The 14,682-nt window shown below is 42.7% G+C and overlaps 1 protein-coding gene across 10 annotated transcripts in view; it reads right to left on the minus strand.

Moving 5' to 3' along the window:
* The window catches only part of FAM193A (family with sequence similarity 193 member A), a 47,804-nt gene extending 35,214 nt beyond the window's left edge, over window positions 1–12,590 (minus strand). For 2 of the 10 annotated variants that reach the window (XM_083448578.1, XM_083448585.1), the window contains exons 1-2: window positions 12,202–12,416; window positions 3,812–3,956 (exon numbers count right to left, since the gene is read on the minus strand). In XM_083448578.1, coding sequence (XP_083304704.1) covers window positions 3,812–3,877 — 66 coding nt within the window. In that variant the 5' untranslated portion in view covers window positions 3,878–3,956; window positions 12,202–12,416. Of the gene's footprint in view, window positions 1–3,811; window positions 3,957–5,466; window positions 9,331–11,651 lie in introns of those variants that run through there. The other 8 variants (XM_083448583.1, XM_083448580.1, XM_083448581.1 and 5 more) reach the window with 8 other exon arrangements.
* Window positions 12,591–14,682: the final 2,092 nt, after the last annotated feature.

Genomic DNA, 14,682 nt, shown 5'->3' on the forward strand with positions numbered 1-14,682 from the left:
TCCTACCTTTTCTAACGTAGAAACCTGCTTTCAAGCTCACACAAGGCTAAACTTAAAATTGAAAAGCTGGCAACAAATATCCTATACAAACAATTACATGGCTAGCACAATTAGATAGAACACTTATAATAAAATATAAACAGTGTTTTATAAGATCAAAGCGGATGGCTAGGGCTCAGAAGTAGCACAGCATGGTACTCATCCTAACAAATCCAACATACACCCACTAAATTATTGCTTCTTGCTCGCTCAACCCTGAGCCACAGAACCATCAGCATTGTTATTTTCCTTGGCTGAAGGGAAGTCAGTGGCAGTAACTACCCCATCCTGCAATCCATTAAAACCCCCCTCTCTCTTCAGGCTTGGGCTTGAATATTCTGAGGAAATGAAAGCAGTATTCAAGGAAACTGCCAATCTATCACACTGGGGAATGTTGGGATTGGGGAAAGCGGAGATCATTCTGACACATGTTTTTAAGCAACAGGAATGTCAAAAACCCTCCACTTCTTAGTCCAGATCTGAACAATGAAGCTAATAGATATATGAATGCTGATTATATGACATTTTTAAAATCTGTGGTTTTGTAAGCTGTCTGGAATCGATATCCTGTTAGCAATATATAAATTAAACCTTAAGATCCTAGGTTCAATACGCAGCATCTCCAGACTCTTGTGCCAGTCAGTGTAGAGCACAAGTGGCCAACCCCATATGGGCCACTTTGACAGGTGGCCACCCACTTGGCAACGACCCAACTGCATATAGCGTCAGGTGACTGTAACTTAAATCTGTGGCTAAAAATATGTACCAGGAGTGCATCACTCCCAATTCTTCATCTGAAGCTGCAAACTGAAGTTATAACATGGCACCTTTTTCTGGCATTTTGAAAAGAGAGAGAAAAGAAGGCACCTGAATCAAAAAGCACAAAATTCAAATCACAAGTACAAAAGAAAAATCAGAGTCATGCATTCCTTATTCTTCCTTTTGGAGCCCATGCTTTTTACAGCTGCTGCTTTACCTGTTCTCTACCCAACTTCATACAGCTACAGGCAGGCATGACTTGGGCAAAACAACTTAATGGGGAGGCTTGATGGGCTGAATTCGCCCCCCCCCCCCCGGCCCCTCACAAGAACCACCTGCCCAGTGGGAGGGAAGAAGATAGGGAGGCAGGTGGTCAAAGACAATGTCAGGGCCTGCTCCAATCAGAGTACTCCCTCCTCTCAACAACCCCAGGCCAATGGACACCATCTGCCCTATAGGAAGGAACACCTGATGCCAACTTCTGCTTCAGTAGGACTGATAGTCATTTTATGAGCATGTGATTCTTGGTGTATCTGTTGTGCTTTATAAACACTGTTCCACTTTGAGGACTCTGACTGGAAAGGGAGATATAAATCTACTAAATAAATTGATAATAAAGAGGCCTGCAGGCTAGAGACTACCCACCGCTGGTATAGAGACAGTAAAGAGATAAATAGGCCAATGGCCTGACTCTGTATTCTTATCATCACCTTCTTCAGGTCATAAAGCTTTAGACCAGAAGTTTTGCAGAGGTCTGTATCCTTCAAAATAGCTTAAATACACATAAAAACTTTTGTTATTAGTCTTTTTAAGCTTCTCTGAAACTATCCAAACTTATTCACTAAAAGATAATAACTTTATATTAATGTCAAATTGTAGGTACTATAATTTGAGGTATTTACAGTATGCATACATAAAAGATCTGTTTGAGGAAACTCTGAAAAATGCATGCTATAAACCTTTTAATGAAGTATTTAAAAACCTGTATTTCTGAATTTTAACACAATATAAATGAATTGCTGTCGATACTGTGAAGCTAGAAGATATTGAAGGATGTTCAAAATGGGTATGAATCTACCGTAGATTCCGGCGTATTAGGCGACTGGGCGTATAAGACAATCCCCCCAATTGGCAGCTGCCACTTTGGGGAGTCGACTTAAACGCCCAGTTTTATACGCGGCACCTTCGCTGGGCAGCAGCAGTGGGCGGCAAGCTCTGCGCGAGGAGGAAGCCGCCCAGCGAAACTGGCTTAGCATTGCTGGGCAGCTTCGCCAGTCAGCTTCCTCCCGGTGCGGAAGAGAGCCCGCCATCTATTGCTGCTGCAGCAGCTTCGCTGGGCAGCGGCAGTGGGCTCCGTGCCAGGAGGAAGTCACCCAGTGAAGCCAGCTTAGCATTTTCTGGGCCACTTCACCAGGCAGCTTCCTCCCAGCACGGAGCCCGCCGCCCACTCCCGCTGCCCAGTGAACCCATACCCGGCGTATAAGAAGACTCCCAACATTTTAGAGAATTTTTCGGGTTTAAAAAGTCGTCATATACGCCGGAATCTACGGTAAGTCAAATGCCTGAGACAGATCCATCCCATCATGAGTAGCTTAGCCCTATATGCTCTTAGCTCAAACAAATCTTACTAGAAGATTTTAAGAGCTCTTTGGAAAGAATTCTAGACTATAAAATCTCAGAGAACATTCCATATTGCTGTTGATTTTAGCCTAACCGAAAAGAAATTACATGGATTTTGAAGTTGTGTCTCTTGCACCTTAGTCTAGCATTCTAACCATACTAGCTTTCTTCATTATTGGTTTTGGTGTAATATACTCCACTAGTATATTAAACTTAATTCAATAGCTAAAAAACATCTTGCAACTTGTTCTTCTTGCAAATGAGACCTAGGTCAACTGTGAAGTTCAGGTATTTATTTTATTTACACACCTGTAACCCTTCTTTCTCAGATTCAAAAATTTGTGAGTAATTCAGTGTTTTTGGAATTTCAAAAGTATTTTATTTAAAAGTTCTATTTATCACACAATACTGAAGACTCAATACAGGTATCATGTATCGATTATTAAAACACAGTATTTAACACTTAAATTAATTTGGTAAAAATAAGTGTACAAATTAAAAACAAAAATGCTTTAATCCATCTCAGATCTGTCATTTCCTATAGCACATGTGATAAACAAAGAATCCAACAGAAAGAACGTGTAGGGGAAACAGTTTCAAAGATGTTGAAAAGCAATGCATTTTTTTATTAATGCTCAATACGCACTGGCCTAAACAGGGCTTCCTCAGGGCGTTTTCCATAAAAGAATAGGGCGGTTAATAAACAAAGCTAAACACACACACACACACACACACACACACACACCCTTTAAAACACAATCTCAAGAGTCATATATGTGTAAAACTCTCATTATCAACTTTTTCATAGAAAATGCTTCATGGTAACACAAACAAACTTTCCATATACATGTAAAAAGGCAGGGGGGTGTATTACACATCACAGTTCTACAAGATGCTGCTGTCTGCAGCAACCGTGGCAGGCAACACAAAGGGTAAGTATGCTGCCACTATAAAAATTTTAAGGTGCAGTTTTATGAGATGTAGCAAGTCCTGCTAATCTGGGAGCAATAGTATACCTGCATGGCTACCCAGCAAAAACTACATGTACAAATATTCCCCGTGCCACAAACACAACTTTCACTTAACACTTCATGAGAACAGTTGATAGCAGAAAAGTTTCAACCCCAAGCATCTCCAATTCCTCCAGTTTTTTGGAAGCCAGTTGCTGGCTTTCCTTGCTCCCTGTCATCTTCTTCAAAAGCAAATATATATAAGGCAAATGACTAAAATAAAATGATTTGTGCACATTCTCAAACATATTAATATAGTACACCTATACACAGTGTTAACAATTATCTGCATCTCTTTACATATACCTGTATGCAATTTGTTTTAACACCTGAACTTTCTGATTAAGATTATATATATGTATAAATATATATTATTTGCTTACCTGTTCATCAACATAATCATCTATTCTTTTCTGATATTCAAGCCATGTTTCAGCAACTTGACCCATCTCCTGTTCCAACTGGTGATACTGTTGAAGCAAGTTACTATATGTATCTTCGCTACAGGAATCATGTGTTACTCCTAGCCTAACAATTAAGATAACAGTAAGTGTATAGTCTTATGTAAACAGCCTTAACTAAAATAAAGCATTTTGTTCTATCAACTAGCATTTTTACTATATTCCAGAAACTTATCATACCAACAAATCCAAATAATAAATCTTGTTTATTGGTCCAGAATTGGCATTTTTTCTCAGAACTGGCATTTTTCTCATGGAAAGATTAAACATATTGAGTAATTATTAAAGGACAAATGAGAAATAATATAGCCAAATCCAAGAAATGGGTCATAAAACGATGGGGAAACTTTGCAAGCCTCACTTTTGAGATCTAATGATGTATCCTGTCCTGGCATACATTAAGATGTAAATGGTTTAAACAAATAATAACAATAAATATATAATTAATTCCCATTTTATGCTATTTTTCAAACATTACTCTAGAGGGCCAATGAAATTAACTGATGGATTTAAACTAGACTAAGAAGTTGTTTTGTCTTCCCTATTTCATATTTTCTATCTTGCATTGCTTTACAAGCTAGGATGCTGATAGATCTATTAAATGAGCTAGATCAGAAGTATTACATATTGTTTCAAGGGTATTTTTGCACTGCCTTTACTTTCAGACCCAAAACTTAATGTATTCTTGACATCAATTCTACCTTTATTTTGTGCCCTTTGGGCAACATTAATGTAATTTGTCACATCAGACATTCTCTTGATGTTAAAGAAAGGAAACACAAGTGGTCACAGCAGGGGTTGCCAACCCTTTTGGACCAGTGGGCACATTTGGAATTTTGAGAAAGTACTATGGGTGCCTGTCAAAATAAGATGGCTCTGAGGTATCTGGCATAACACAAAATGGCAGCTATAGTGGGGGCATGGCATTAACACAAAATAGTGGTTGTGTGAGTGCCGCATCTAAGAGAGCAGAAATGTGGCTGGGGAAACCCAGCCAGAAGGGTGGGGTATAAATATTATTTTTTATCATCACCATCACCATCATTATTATGGAATGCAAAATGGTGCATGCATCATGACTGCTCACAGAAAGAAATTATTTGCACCTCTTCAGAACAAGAGAGTTGGTTTCAAAAACCAAGGCACGGCTTCCGACTGGTGGCAGGAGTTTCCTGCACTCAACTGGAAGCCGCGTTGGACGTTTGCCTTCCAAAAATAGTTTGCAAACCAGAACAGTCATTTCCGGGTCTGTGGTGTTTGGGAGCCAAAACGTTCAAGAACTAAGCGGTTCCAAAACCAAGGTACGACTGTATTTAAAATTAGCCAGGTGCATTTCGCATCTGAGTATTAGCCACTTGTGACTAAGTGAAGATGCCTGGGTAGCATCTGACATCTCCATCATCTGGGGATCATTGGATCTTGACTGTTTTTACCCACAAATATCATCCTGTAAAATTCTTTCAGATATATTTTATCTGCAATCAGAATGAATTTCAGGGACCAAAATGCTTTTTCTGTGCAGCCTGAGCAGGAAGAGTGAACATTATAGTTAATTGTTGTAGTTTGTCTTCACTTACCCCACCCCACTGCCCTGCTCACAGTTGTGAAGAATACTCTTATGCTATGAATGATCTGCGTCATTATTAATAAAATATACATAGACTGTCCCTGGATAAAGTAACTTTTCTTCTTTAAGTTCTCAAAGTTCTTAATATAGCTCAAGGTTGTCATCTGACCTAGCCAGATGTTTAACTGATAATCAATCATAACCATTTGAAAAAGAAGACTTTCCATTTTGGCAACTGTAACCTCAGTTTAAGGAGCCATTTGTTACCTAGCTTACAGAATGTCTAGTCACAATTCCCCTCCCTGTCCACTTCAGTTGCACTTTCTATTTATATTTTCAAAACACATGAAATAATACACAGTTCATATAAGTGACACATTGGTAATATCACATTTTTAAAAGCAATTCTTAATTGGACACCACAAACATAAATAGGACTCAGCTCCTGCAATAAGGGTGAAAATCTTAAGTCATTTGAAAAAATAGTATTTACAAATACCGGCATGTATAGATATAGATATAATATATGTTATTTAAAGTATTGTGCTAGATTTGAACTTACATGTTTGGGGTGGGGTGGCAAAGCGGCACGCAGAAGGCAGCAGCAATCTCTCCTACTCTAGAGTCGGGCAGGGAGGCATTTCTCCTCCTGCGCCCACAGCACCAGCAATTTTAACACTGAATCTCAGTCGCATACATGGCGACAAGACTTCTCAAATTGCTCACAATCAGACAATTCCCAGTCACAAAACACACCTGGCTCCTGGCTAATATTGAACACTGAGTGGTGATGATGCAGTTTGCCTTCTATGTGTTGCATAGAAGTATGCTTTAAAAAATCAAATCTTGATGGAACATTAATAGAATGTCAAGAGGAGACTCTTTCAGTTATATTAACTGCCTTCCTAAACGGGCAATAAAATTGAGTGACTTAACATTAAGGATCAACCCTGTCAACTAACTGTATCTTCAATACTGACATTAGTTCAGCTCTTGGGAGATTAACCACACGGACAGGTGAATTCAAACTGAAACCCAGTCTGTCAGACATAGAATCAACCATGACACACCATGTCCAATTTACATTGGGTTGATGCTACATGATACAAAACAAGTATGAGAATTTGTCTTCAAGTTCTCATTTTGGACACAACATTTCATGTAAATAGTGTGTTTTGTCTCTCCTCTAAGATGGGCAATGCTGTGTGTGATCTCCATCTGCCTAGACTTATACTACAATAGCAGCTCAACAGAATCAGCCAACTATTTCACTGAATCAGGCATCTCTAATGTAGAACACCTCACATAGATAAAAGCATGGAAGGTGGTGGTGCAATGCTTAGTTATGCAAAGTGTTAGGATAACTAGATGACTATCACAATACTACAGTCGAACCTTGGCTCTCGAACAGAATCCGTTCCGGAAGCCTATTCGACTTCCGAAAACATTCAACAACCAAGGTGCGGCTTCTGATTGGCTGCAGGAGCTTCCTGCACTCAATCGGAAGCCGCATTGGAAGTTTGGCTTCCAAAAATAGCTTGCAAAATAGAACAGTCACTTCCAGGTTTGTGGTGTTTGGGAGCCAAAACATTCGAGAACTAAGCTGTTCGAAAACCAAGATACGACTGTATACTGTACCTCTGAACTGGTCAAGATCTCACCTTTCCAGTGGCCAATATTGCCACTTTTGGAACATGCAAATTCATATGAATTCATATGAAAATACTACAATAAGAAAATCTACTGAAAGTCATCTACAGTTTAGCTACAAGAATGGGGAATGGGTGGGGAAAGCAGTCCCCTTCCTGTGTACCTGCCCATTCTGAAGTTTGATTTTGTGTATCTAATGATGTGTTTGGTATGGAGGGAGAAGTGTAAATAGAATAAATATTCTCATATCTTGAAATATATAAGATAACCATTCTGGTCTAGTTCTTACTTTCAGTCCTGCCCATTTGTGATAGTGAGTGAGATTTACTGGATGTGTGTTGTCTGCTTTTTGAACCCATGTCTGCAGCATGAGACAGCATCTTTCTAGCCCTTTGCTGATGACACCAAGTTGTTCAGGGTAGTTTTTAACTAAAAGTTGCTGTGAAGCACTCCAAAAGGGGTGAATGAGCATTAAAATGATAAATCTGATTCAGTGTTAAAAAGTGCAAAGTGGGGCAAAATATCCTAACACTACATATATGCTATTGTGGTCTGAGCGGATGGTGACTGACCAAGAACCAAGATCTAAGGGATCTTGAGTGGATAGCTCAATTAAGACGCTGACCAAGGTTGTGGCAGCAGTAAAATGGAGGAATTATATTTAAGTAAAATGTAAAATGCTGTAAAATGGAGGAATTAGGGAAAGGCTTGAAAACAGAACTGGAAAAAAGAAGGACATGGCAGCTGAACTCGGAATACTGTGTGCAATTGTGGTCACCACATCTCTTAAAGCAGTGATGTCCAACCGGTTGACCGTGATCGACAGGTAGATCCACAGGGATGCTTTTTGATCCTGTGTTTTAAAAAACTGTAGGAAAAAAATTCTCCGCCCTGCCCTCCTCCGTTGCATCTATTGTTAGTTCTCAGTTGTATTGTGTGTGTTTGTTAGCATCGGAGTTTTCCCTCCCTAAAAAAAGCTCGACAACTCTGCCCCTCCCCAAAAGCTCACAGATCACAGTCTCTTGGGAGTTGGACGCGCCTGTCTTAAAGGATATCATAATGCAGGATTTATTTATTTTTAGAAATGGTGGTGCATCACCTTATTATTATTTTTTAAAGATTTGCATGAGTGTTCCTGCACCATTTAAGGGAAGTACTTTTCTTTACAGAAATAAAAACCTTAGAACCTTGAAAATAACGGTAATCACGCTGTGTAGGCATGAATGGACAGAATGAGACAATGTCCCTCACTGGTAGCTCCATCTATCACAGAAGCTGTGGTTTTGCAAACGGAAAGAAAAAGGTTTTCCCCAGTGAGATCCAGTGTGGTGTAATGGTGAGAGTGTCTGGAAGAATAGGACCTGGGAGACCAGAGTTCAAATCCCCACTCGGCCATGAAGTTCACTGGGTATTACTTCCTATACATGCCTAAATTTAAGTTACACTGTGCTCTCTATATGACCTGTTTTGCTATGGCTGGTTATAATCCTCCAAGTACCACAAATTGCAAAAAGAACCAAATAAATTCTCTATGAAAAAAGAAATAGAACGTGTCATTGCACTGAAGGGGGAAAACAAGGCAACTAGCCATTCGGTTTTTGCACCTGTAATCCAGGTTCCAGAAGCCATGTGGCAAATAGCTTTTCCATCCCAGTTTTTAACATTGCACCACACTGGCTTCCTAGAGTACTTCAGCCATGGGGCAGCTATATGAATTAAGGAGGTACCTAAATATGGGGAAAGCAAAATGTCACCTAGAGAAGGATCTGAACATGAACCACTGGTACCAAACTGTATGGAAATCAGCCTTACTAGAAAAGCTAACCAACAAACTGAAATTGACCTGGGGACAAATAAAAGAGGACACCTTCAGCCCGGTGTGGCTCCCCTTTATTACACACACAGCCCAACATGGCAACAAGAAGAACTCACTGACAGCATACAAATCAATATGGCTAACTTTACCCAACAATTCCTCTCCGCGCGCCCCCCATACGTGCAAACAAAACTCACTGCAGCCAACTGAAGGCAACCATCCATGCCCTGGGCCCCCCAACCTCTCTCAATGCCAGTGAAAACCAATAAATGAATAAAGATAACCTACCCACACAAAGCTGACACAGAAACCTCACACATATACTATGTAAAAGAATGAAAGTTTACTACCCCCTCTCTTCCCCCAACCTTATACTGCATACAACATTAAAGTCTCACATCAAATATGACTAATCTGTAGAAAGTACATTATGATCTGAAATTGAGATGATGTACGTACCGTATTTTTTGCTCTATAAGACTCACTTTTTCCCTCCTAAAAAGTAAGGGGAAATGTGTGTGCGTCTTATGGAGTGAATGCGGGCTGCGCAGCTATCCTGCTGTTCTGGCTTCTAGGATTCAGAATATTTTTTTTCTTGTTTTCCTCCTCCAAAAACTAGGTGCGTCTTGTGGTCTGGTGCGTCTTATAGAGTGAAAAATACGGTAATTTTGTAACCAATGAAAATATTTAATAAAAACCTTTTTTTTAAAAGCATTCAGATGTTTCACTGGCATCTAATGCTGGAAAATTCACAATACAAAAGGGAAAGCAAACATTCTCAGCCTTCTGTGGAGAGAAGTGGTCAGACTGGTTGAATATCCATCAATCCTTAGATGTTGAATGGCAGCTACACTGCAAGAATGCTAGAAGAACTCAAGGATGTACAGCATCAAAGTGGGAAGAAAGACATACACAGTCACGACCAAATTCAAGTGCATAAAAAGCATTTGAAGATGATGTCAGGGCTCTTGCGGAGGCATTTTAATTATCCAAAAACCCTTTTTTATTGTTGATGTTAAACAGATAGAAAATATGTTTATAGTTAGTTACTTTGGGTGAAATATGCCCTATACTGCTTGCAATGTCACAAAATGTGAGCATTTTTTCTGGAACATTTTTCTAGGGCATATGGAAACTGAAAGGGATAATACACATATTTCATTGCAACACGTGTTCACAAAAACAAGGACACATTAGGACAACTACCACATATGAAGCACCTGCACTCTTTTAGAAATATGGATAAAAAGAGGGGTATGAGAGGACCTAGGAACATGAACACTTCATTGTAAAAATTCATGTGAACTGTTGCCATGATATGGCAGATGTAAATATACTACTATTTGTTGAATACTGTAAATCTGTAATCAGCATCCTAGATGTCCTTAGAAGAAAACTTAATAGATCTGGAAACAACAAAGCATTTCATGCTCCAAACCACTGTTTCTATCACTGCCCCTCATCGCTATGCTAGTCTATTCCATAATTTTAAAGCCTTGAGTGGTGATATAAGTAACCCACACTTTGATTTCCAATTTAGTAATAATATGAACAGAAGAAAGTTACACTCTTCAATGCACGTGCATACAGCATTCAGAGTAACACTTTTTCTATATGCATATAGGAAAAGAGACCCGGGAAACTTTGGAAGCAGAACGTACTGTCTCTCATGAAGTATACCTGTGCTTGCCAGACACCAGCAATTTCACTTCTACCTGCTGATAGCACTTCCAAATTGTCAGCAGTTTAGCCACTGAGCTCAGGCCATCTTTCCCAAAGCTTGCTCACTGGTCTATACACTGCAAGCTGCATTCTCACCCCTCTCTAGCATAAAGGGGGAAACCTGCCAAAATGCAAGATCAATATTTTTAGACTTTTGACGGCTGAAGCAGTTATCTGAATTAATATTGGAAGCATGTTTCACTCTAATATGTAAAAAGGTTTCCCCTTAGCTATGAATTCTGTGCTCCAAGAGAAGCTTTCACCTTGTTTCTAGAAATCACTGCTCTGACCATCATCTGATTAGTAGAAGAAAAAAACTGAAAAATGCAGATAACCCAGTTCTCATGCAGATAAGTAGAAGATTGTTAATCATGCAATTTTGCTGTGTCCATGTCAAGACTGACTGAATTGCATTCTGTGGATATAGACGCAGAAAAAACTGACTGAAAGGGGGTGAACACAGCCAAGCCAGGCAGGGATATACCAGGGAGCACTCCTTGGGGGAGGCTCACAGAAGCCTTTATCTCACAACCCTTTGGGAGTTTCTGCTCTGAATGACAGGCAAGCGTTCCTCATCCACCAAAAATAAAAACAAAAATAAATAAATCCAGGCCTGCACAGATACGGTCTTCTCAGGACAGAATACTTTCTCCCCTACTTTCCATATGTAACCATGTAAGTTTAATTTATCTAAGTAACAGTTACTGATAACGTACGGGGGAAAGTACCTGCCCACCAAGAATGAGAGATGAAAAATAATTTGAGCAAAGGAAAAATAGGCCGCTACCGCCTTCTTTTCTAAGTACGGGCTTCACAGACTTCCCTATTTTATTGAGCTGGGGGCTCAAATCCTGATTTTAGAGGAGCCGGTGCCTCTGCCAGCTTGAAGATTTTACCCCAAAGCGAGTCTTTCGATCATACGGTTTTCCGGACCTCAAGACTTGTTTTGTGCCCCAACTAGGCTGGCCAAGGGAGCCTCTTCCTCTGGGTTTCGAGGAAGTTTTTACCTGGTTTTTAGCGGTGCCGATGCCGGGCGGACCAAGAGGCCCCTTCAAATAAGCGCACAGCCTCGGGAAGCGAGCGACCCTCCTCAGGGGCAGCCAAGTGACCGAGCCCAGTCCGAAGACCCCGCAAGCGCCGCGGCCTCCTTCGCGCCCCTTCTGCGCAAAAGCCCCGGCAGCGGGCAGCGGGGTTTAAGGAAGGCGGCTCCGAAGGCCGCTCTCCCGCACCGAGAAGGCGGCGCCCGGGGACAAGGCGACGGCGCCCGCCTCCCCGCCGCTGCCCCTCAACCCCGCCTGCAGGAGACAAAGGCGAGGCCTCGGAGGCCCAAAGTCAAGGGCGGCCGATTGGGGGGAGGAAGAGGAGGGAGGGAGGGAGGAAGACAGCTACGCCAGGCCGCTCGCAAGCCGCCTCGGCTCCGCCAAGCTGTGAGGGGGAAACGGAGGCTGACACAAAGAAGATGGTGCAGGCCGCGCCCTAAAGCGGGCGCCGCGCCCCGTGACGAGCGGCGGGAGCCTCCCCCCCCCCGCCCGGCGCCCCGCGCCCCGCCGAGCTCACCTCAGTCAGGGGTTGCCTTCTTCCCGCGGCCGCGCGCACTAGGCCAGAAAGCCAGGCAAGGGACTGCGACGGAGGCGGGGAGGGCGGCGCAATTCCTGCCGGCTCCGCTGGAGGCTGCTGCCCTCCTCCTCCGCCGGGGGCTCTCCGGCCGTGTTGCCGCCCCTGGAAGGATTTCTCCGCTGCTAACCAAGCCAAGACACAGGGAACCACCGTTCGCTTTCATGTGCCCGCGGGCTGCCGGGCTGCAGTGCTGGCCGAGGCTGGCTGCTCCCGACACCCGCATCGCCCCGGCGCTCCCTCCATTCAGAACCGGCCCAAACCGACCCCGCCGCGCGGCTGGCCAGGAAGCGGGCTTGGGCAGGGAGCCGAGAGGGGCTTCGCAGGAAGGAGGGAAAACGAAGTAAAACCAACCCTCCTCCAGTTGGCGGTTTGTGACCGAAAGTAAGAACTACTCTTAACGGTCAACTAGAGTTCCCGCGCCTAGAGGCTTTTAGGTGTGATGACGATGATGATTACTACTACTATTTACCGCCATTCCCCGACAAATCTATTTTATGGACTTTTAATAATGACCCTACTAGAACCAAAGATCACAGAATCACAGAACTGTAGAGTTGGAAGGGATCCTAAGGGTCATCTAGTCCAACCCCCTGCAATGCAGGAATATGCAGCTGGTCCATACAGGAATCGAACCTGCAACCTTGGTGTTATCAGCACCATGGTCTAACCAACTGAGCTATCCCATGACTCGACACCAAACTGCAAGGACACATGGTTTAATGCAAGCATGTCCAAAGTCCGTTTCAGGGGCCTAATTCGGCCCGCCAGTCAGTTTAATCCGGTTCCTGTGGCAGCTTATTTCCTGGGGTAAAATCCTAAAAACCTCAACAACTTCAATACTTAAAAAAGGTCAACTTTGGTCAGCCCTTCACTTCATCAAAGCTGGCCCTCTCTGAAAACAGATTGGACACCACTGGTTTAATGGGTTTTGATGAATTTTTAGCGCAAGTTAACATAGGCCAAGGAAAGGAAAAGTGGGCAGGAAAGGGGAGAAAACTTCCTCCAGGTGTTGCAAAAGTACGTTTTGTTGTGCTCAAGTTGCTCTGAATATTAATTCTTTCAAGATCACAACAGACTTTCGAGCCTGGTCTCCAAAAGAGTGAGTTCAGACAGTGGCTGCCAATGTGTTTGGGGTCTGTGGGCACCTTTGGGATCCTGAGAGTCTGTGGGCGCCGGTGACACGATGGATGCTGTGAGCACAAAATGGCTGTCACGCTTAAAAGAGCCCAATTGGGGGGGGGGCAGCAGCTCCATGCAAATATGGAAAACTTTAATTTAAAAATGCTTGAAATGAATAAGCAGCTGTCAGGGACTGGTCAGATGAGGAGGTGAGGGGCACCCCAAGATGCGTCCAGGAGTTGGAGTGAAACAAGAATATTGAGGGGGCCCTTCAAGGGGTTCAGCTTCTTAAGGAAGACTGGACCTTCAGAGAGAGTATCTTTTAAGGCTCAAACTGGTCAGAAAATGAACACAGACCAGACCAGGATATACAAAAGCAAAGCAGCTATAAGCCTGATCTTTATTAACTGCTGCAACAGGGTGCTCACTGCCACACAGGAGGCAGGAGGGACCCAGGACAAAGGTGTGCAAGCCCTTATATAGACGTTTGAACAGCCCACCCCTCCATATATCATACGTACATCACAGAAGGGGTGTAGCCCGAACCACCCTCCAATACAATATGTATATCAGGAAAGGGGCGGACTACAGAAATCTGAGTGCTTTGTTTTTATCCTGTCTGCCAGGTTACCTGATTGGATTACCTGGGCATCCTGGCCACTCTTTTGTTATGATAACTACTCAGTCCCTGAATACAGGTCACAGGCTCACCCTATTCATATCTTAGATGTGCCCTTGAGATAGGATTTGCGAGCAAAGAGGCAATGGGGAGGCTCCCCATTTCCTTCAACCTTGCAGAGAAATTTTTGAGGTCATTTGGAAGAGACAAATGGTTTCGGGATGTTTTCTGTGGGTCTCAGACATGTGGTCTATACATTTATGTATATGCTTGCTTGGTACATTTATGAACATTTACTTTATATATATGAGACCTTAAAATTCTTATAAGAGGAGCAAGCTAGCAGAACCAGGCGTTTTATCCATTGCATAGAGCTGAAAACCAAGCAGGTAGAAGGAACCCCTTGGCAGCCACCATAAGTAGGAGGGGTCTCTGGGCAACAGCTCAGCTATGAAGGAGTACTCTGCATTGATACTAAATAAATGAACTGATAAAGAAGCTCACTGTGTGCCTGGTTTCTCTCGGCTGTTAGCCAAGCGTGCTGCCTGTTGGCTCCCACGCAACAGATGGGACAGTGGCTAAACTTTCCCCATAAATCTCATCCCCTCCCCCAAAACCACCTAAGCATTTATTGCTGTGGGTGAGGGCGTATGAAGGAGAGGGGCGGGCTGCCCTAGGCACCA

This window comes from Podarcis tiliguerta, assembly GCF_965153285.1.
Source record: "Podarcis tiliguerta genome assembly, chromosome: 7".
NCBI classification, from domain to species: domain Eukaryota; kingdom Metazoa; phylum Chordata; class Lepidosauria; order Squamata; family Lacertidae; genus Podarcis; species Podarcis tiliguerta.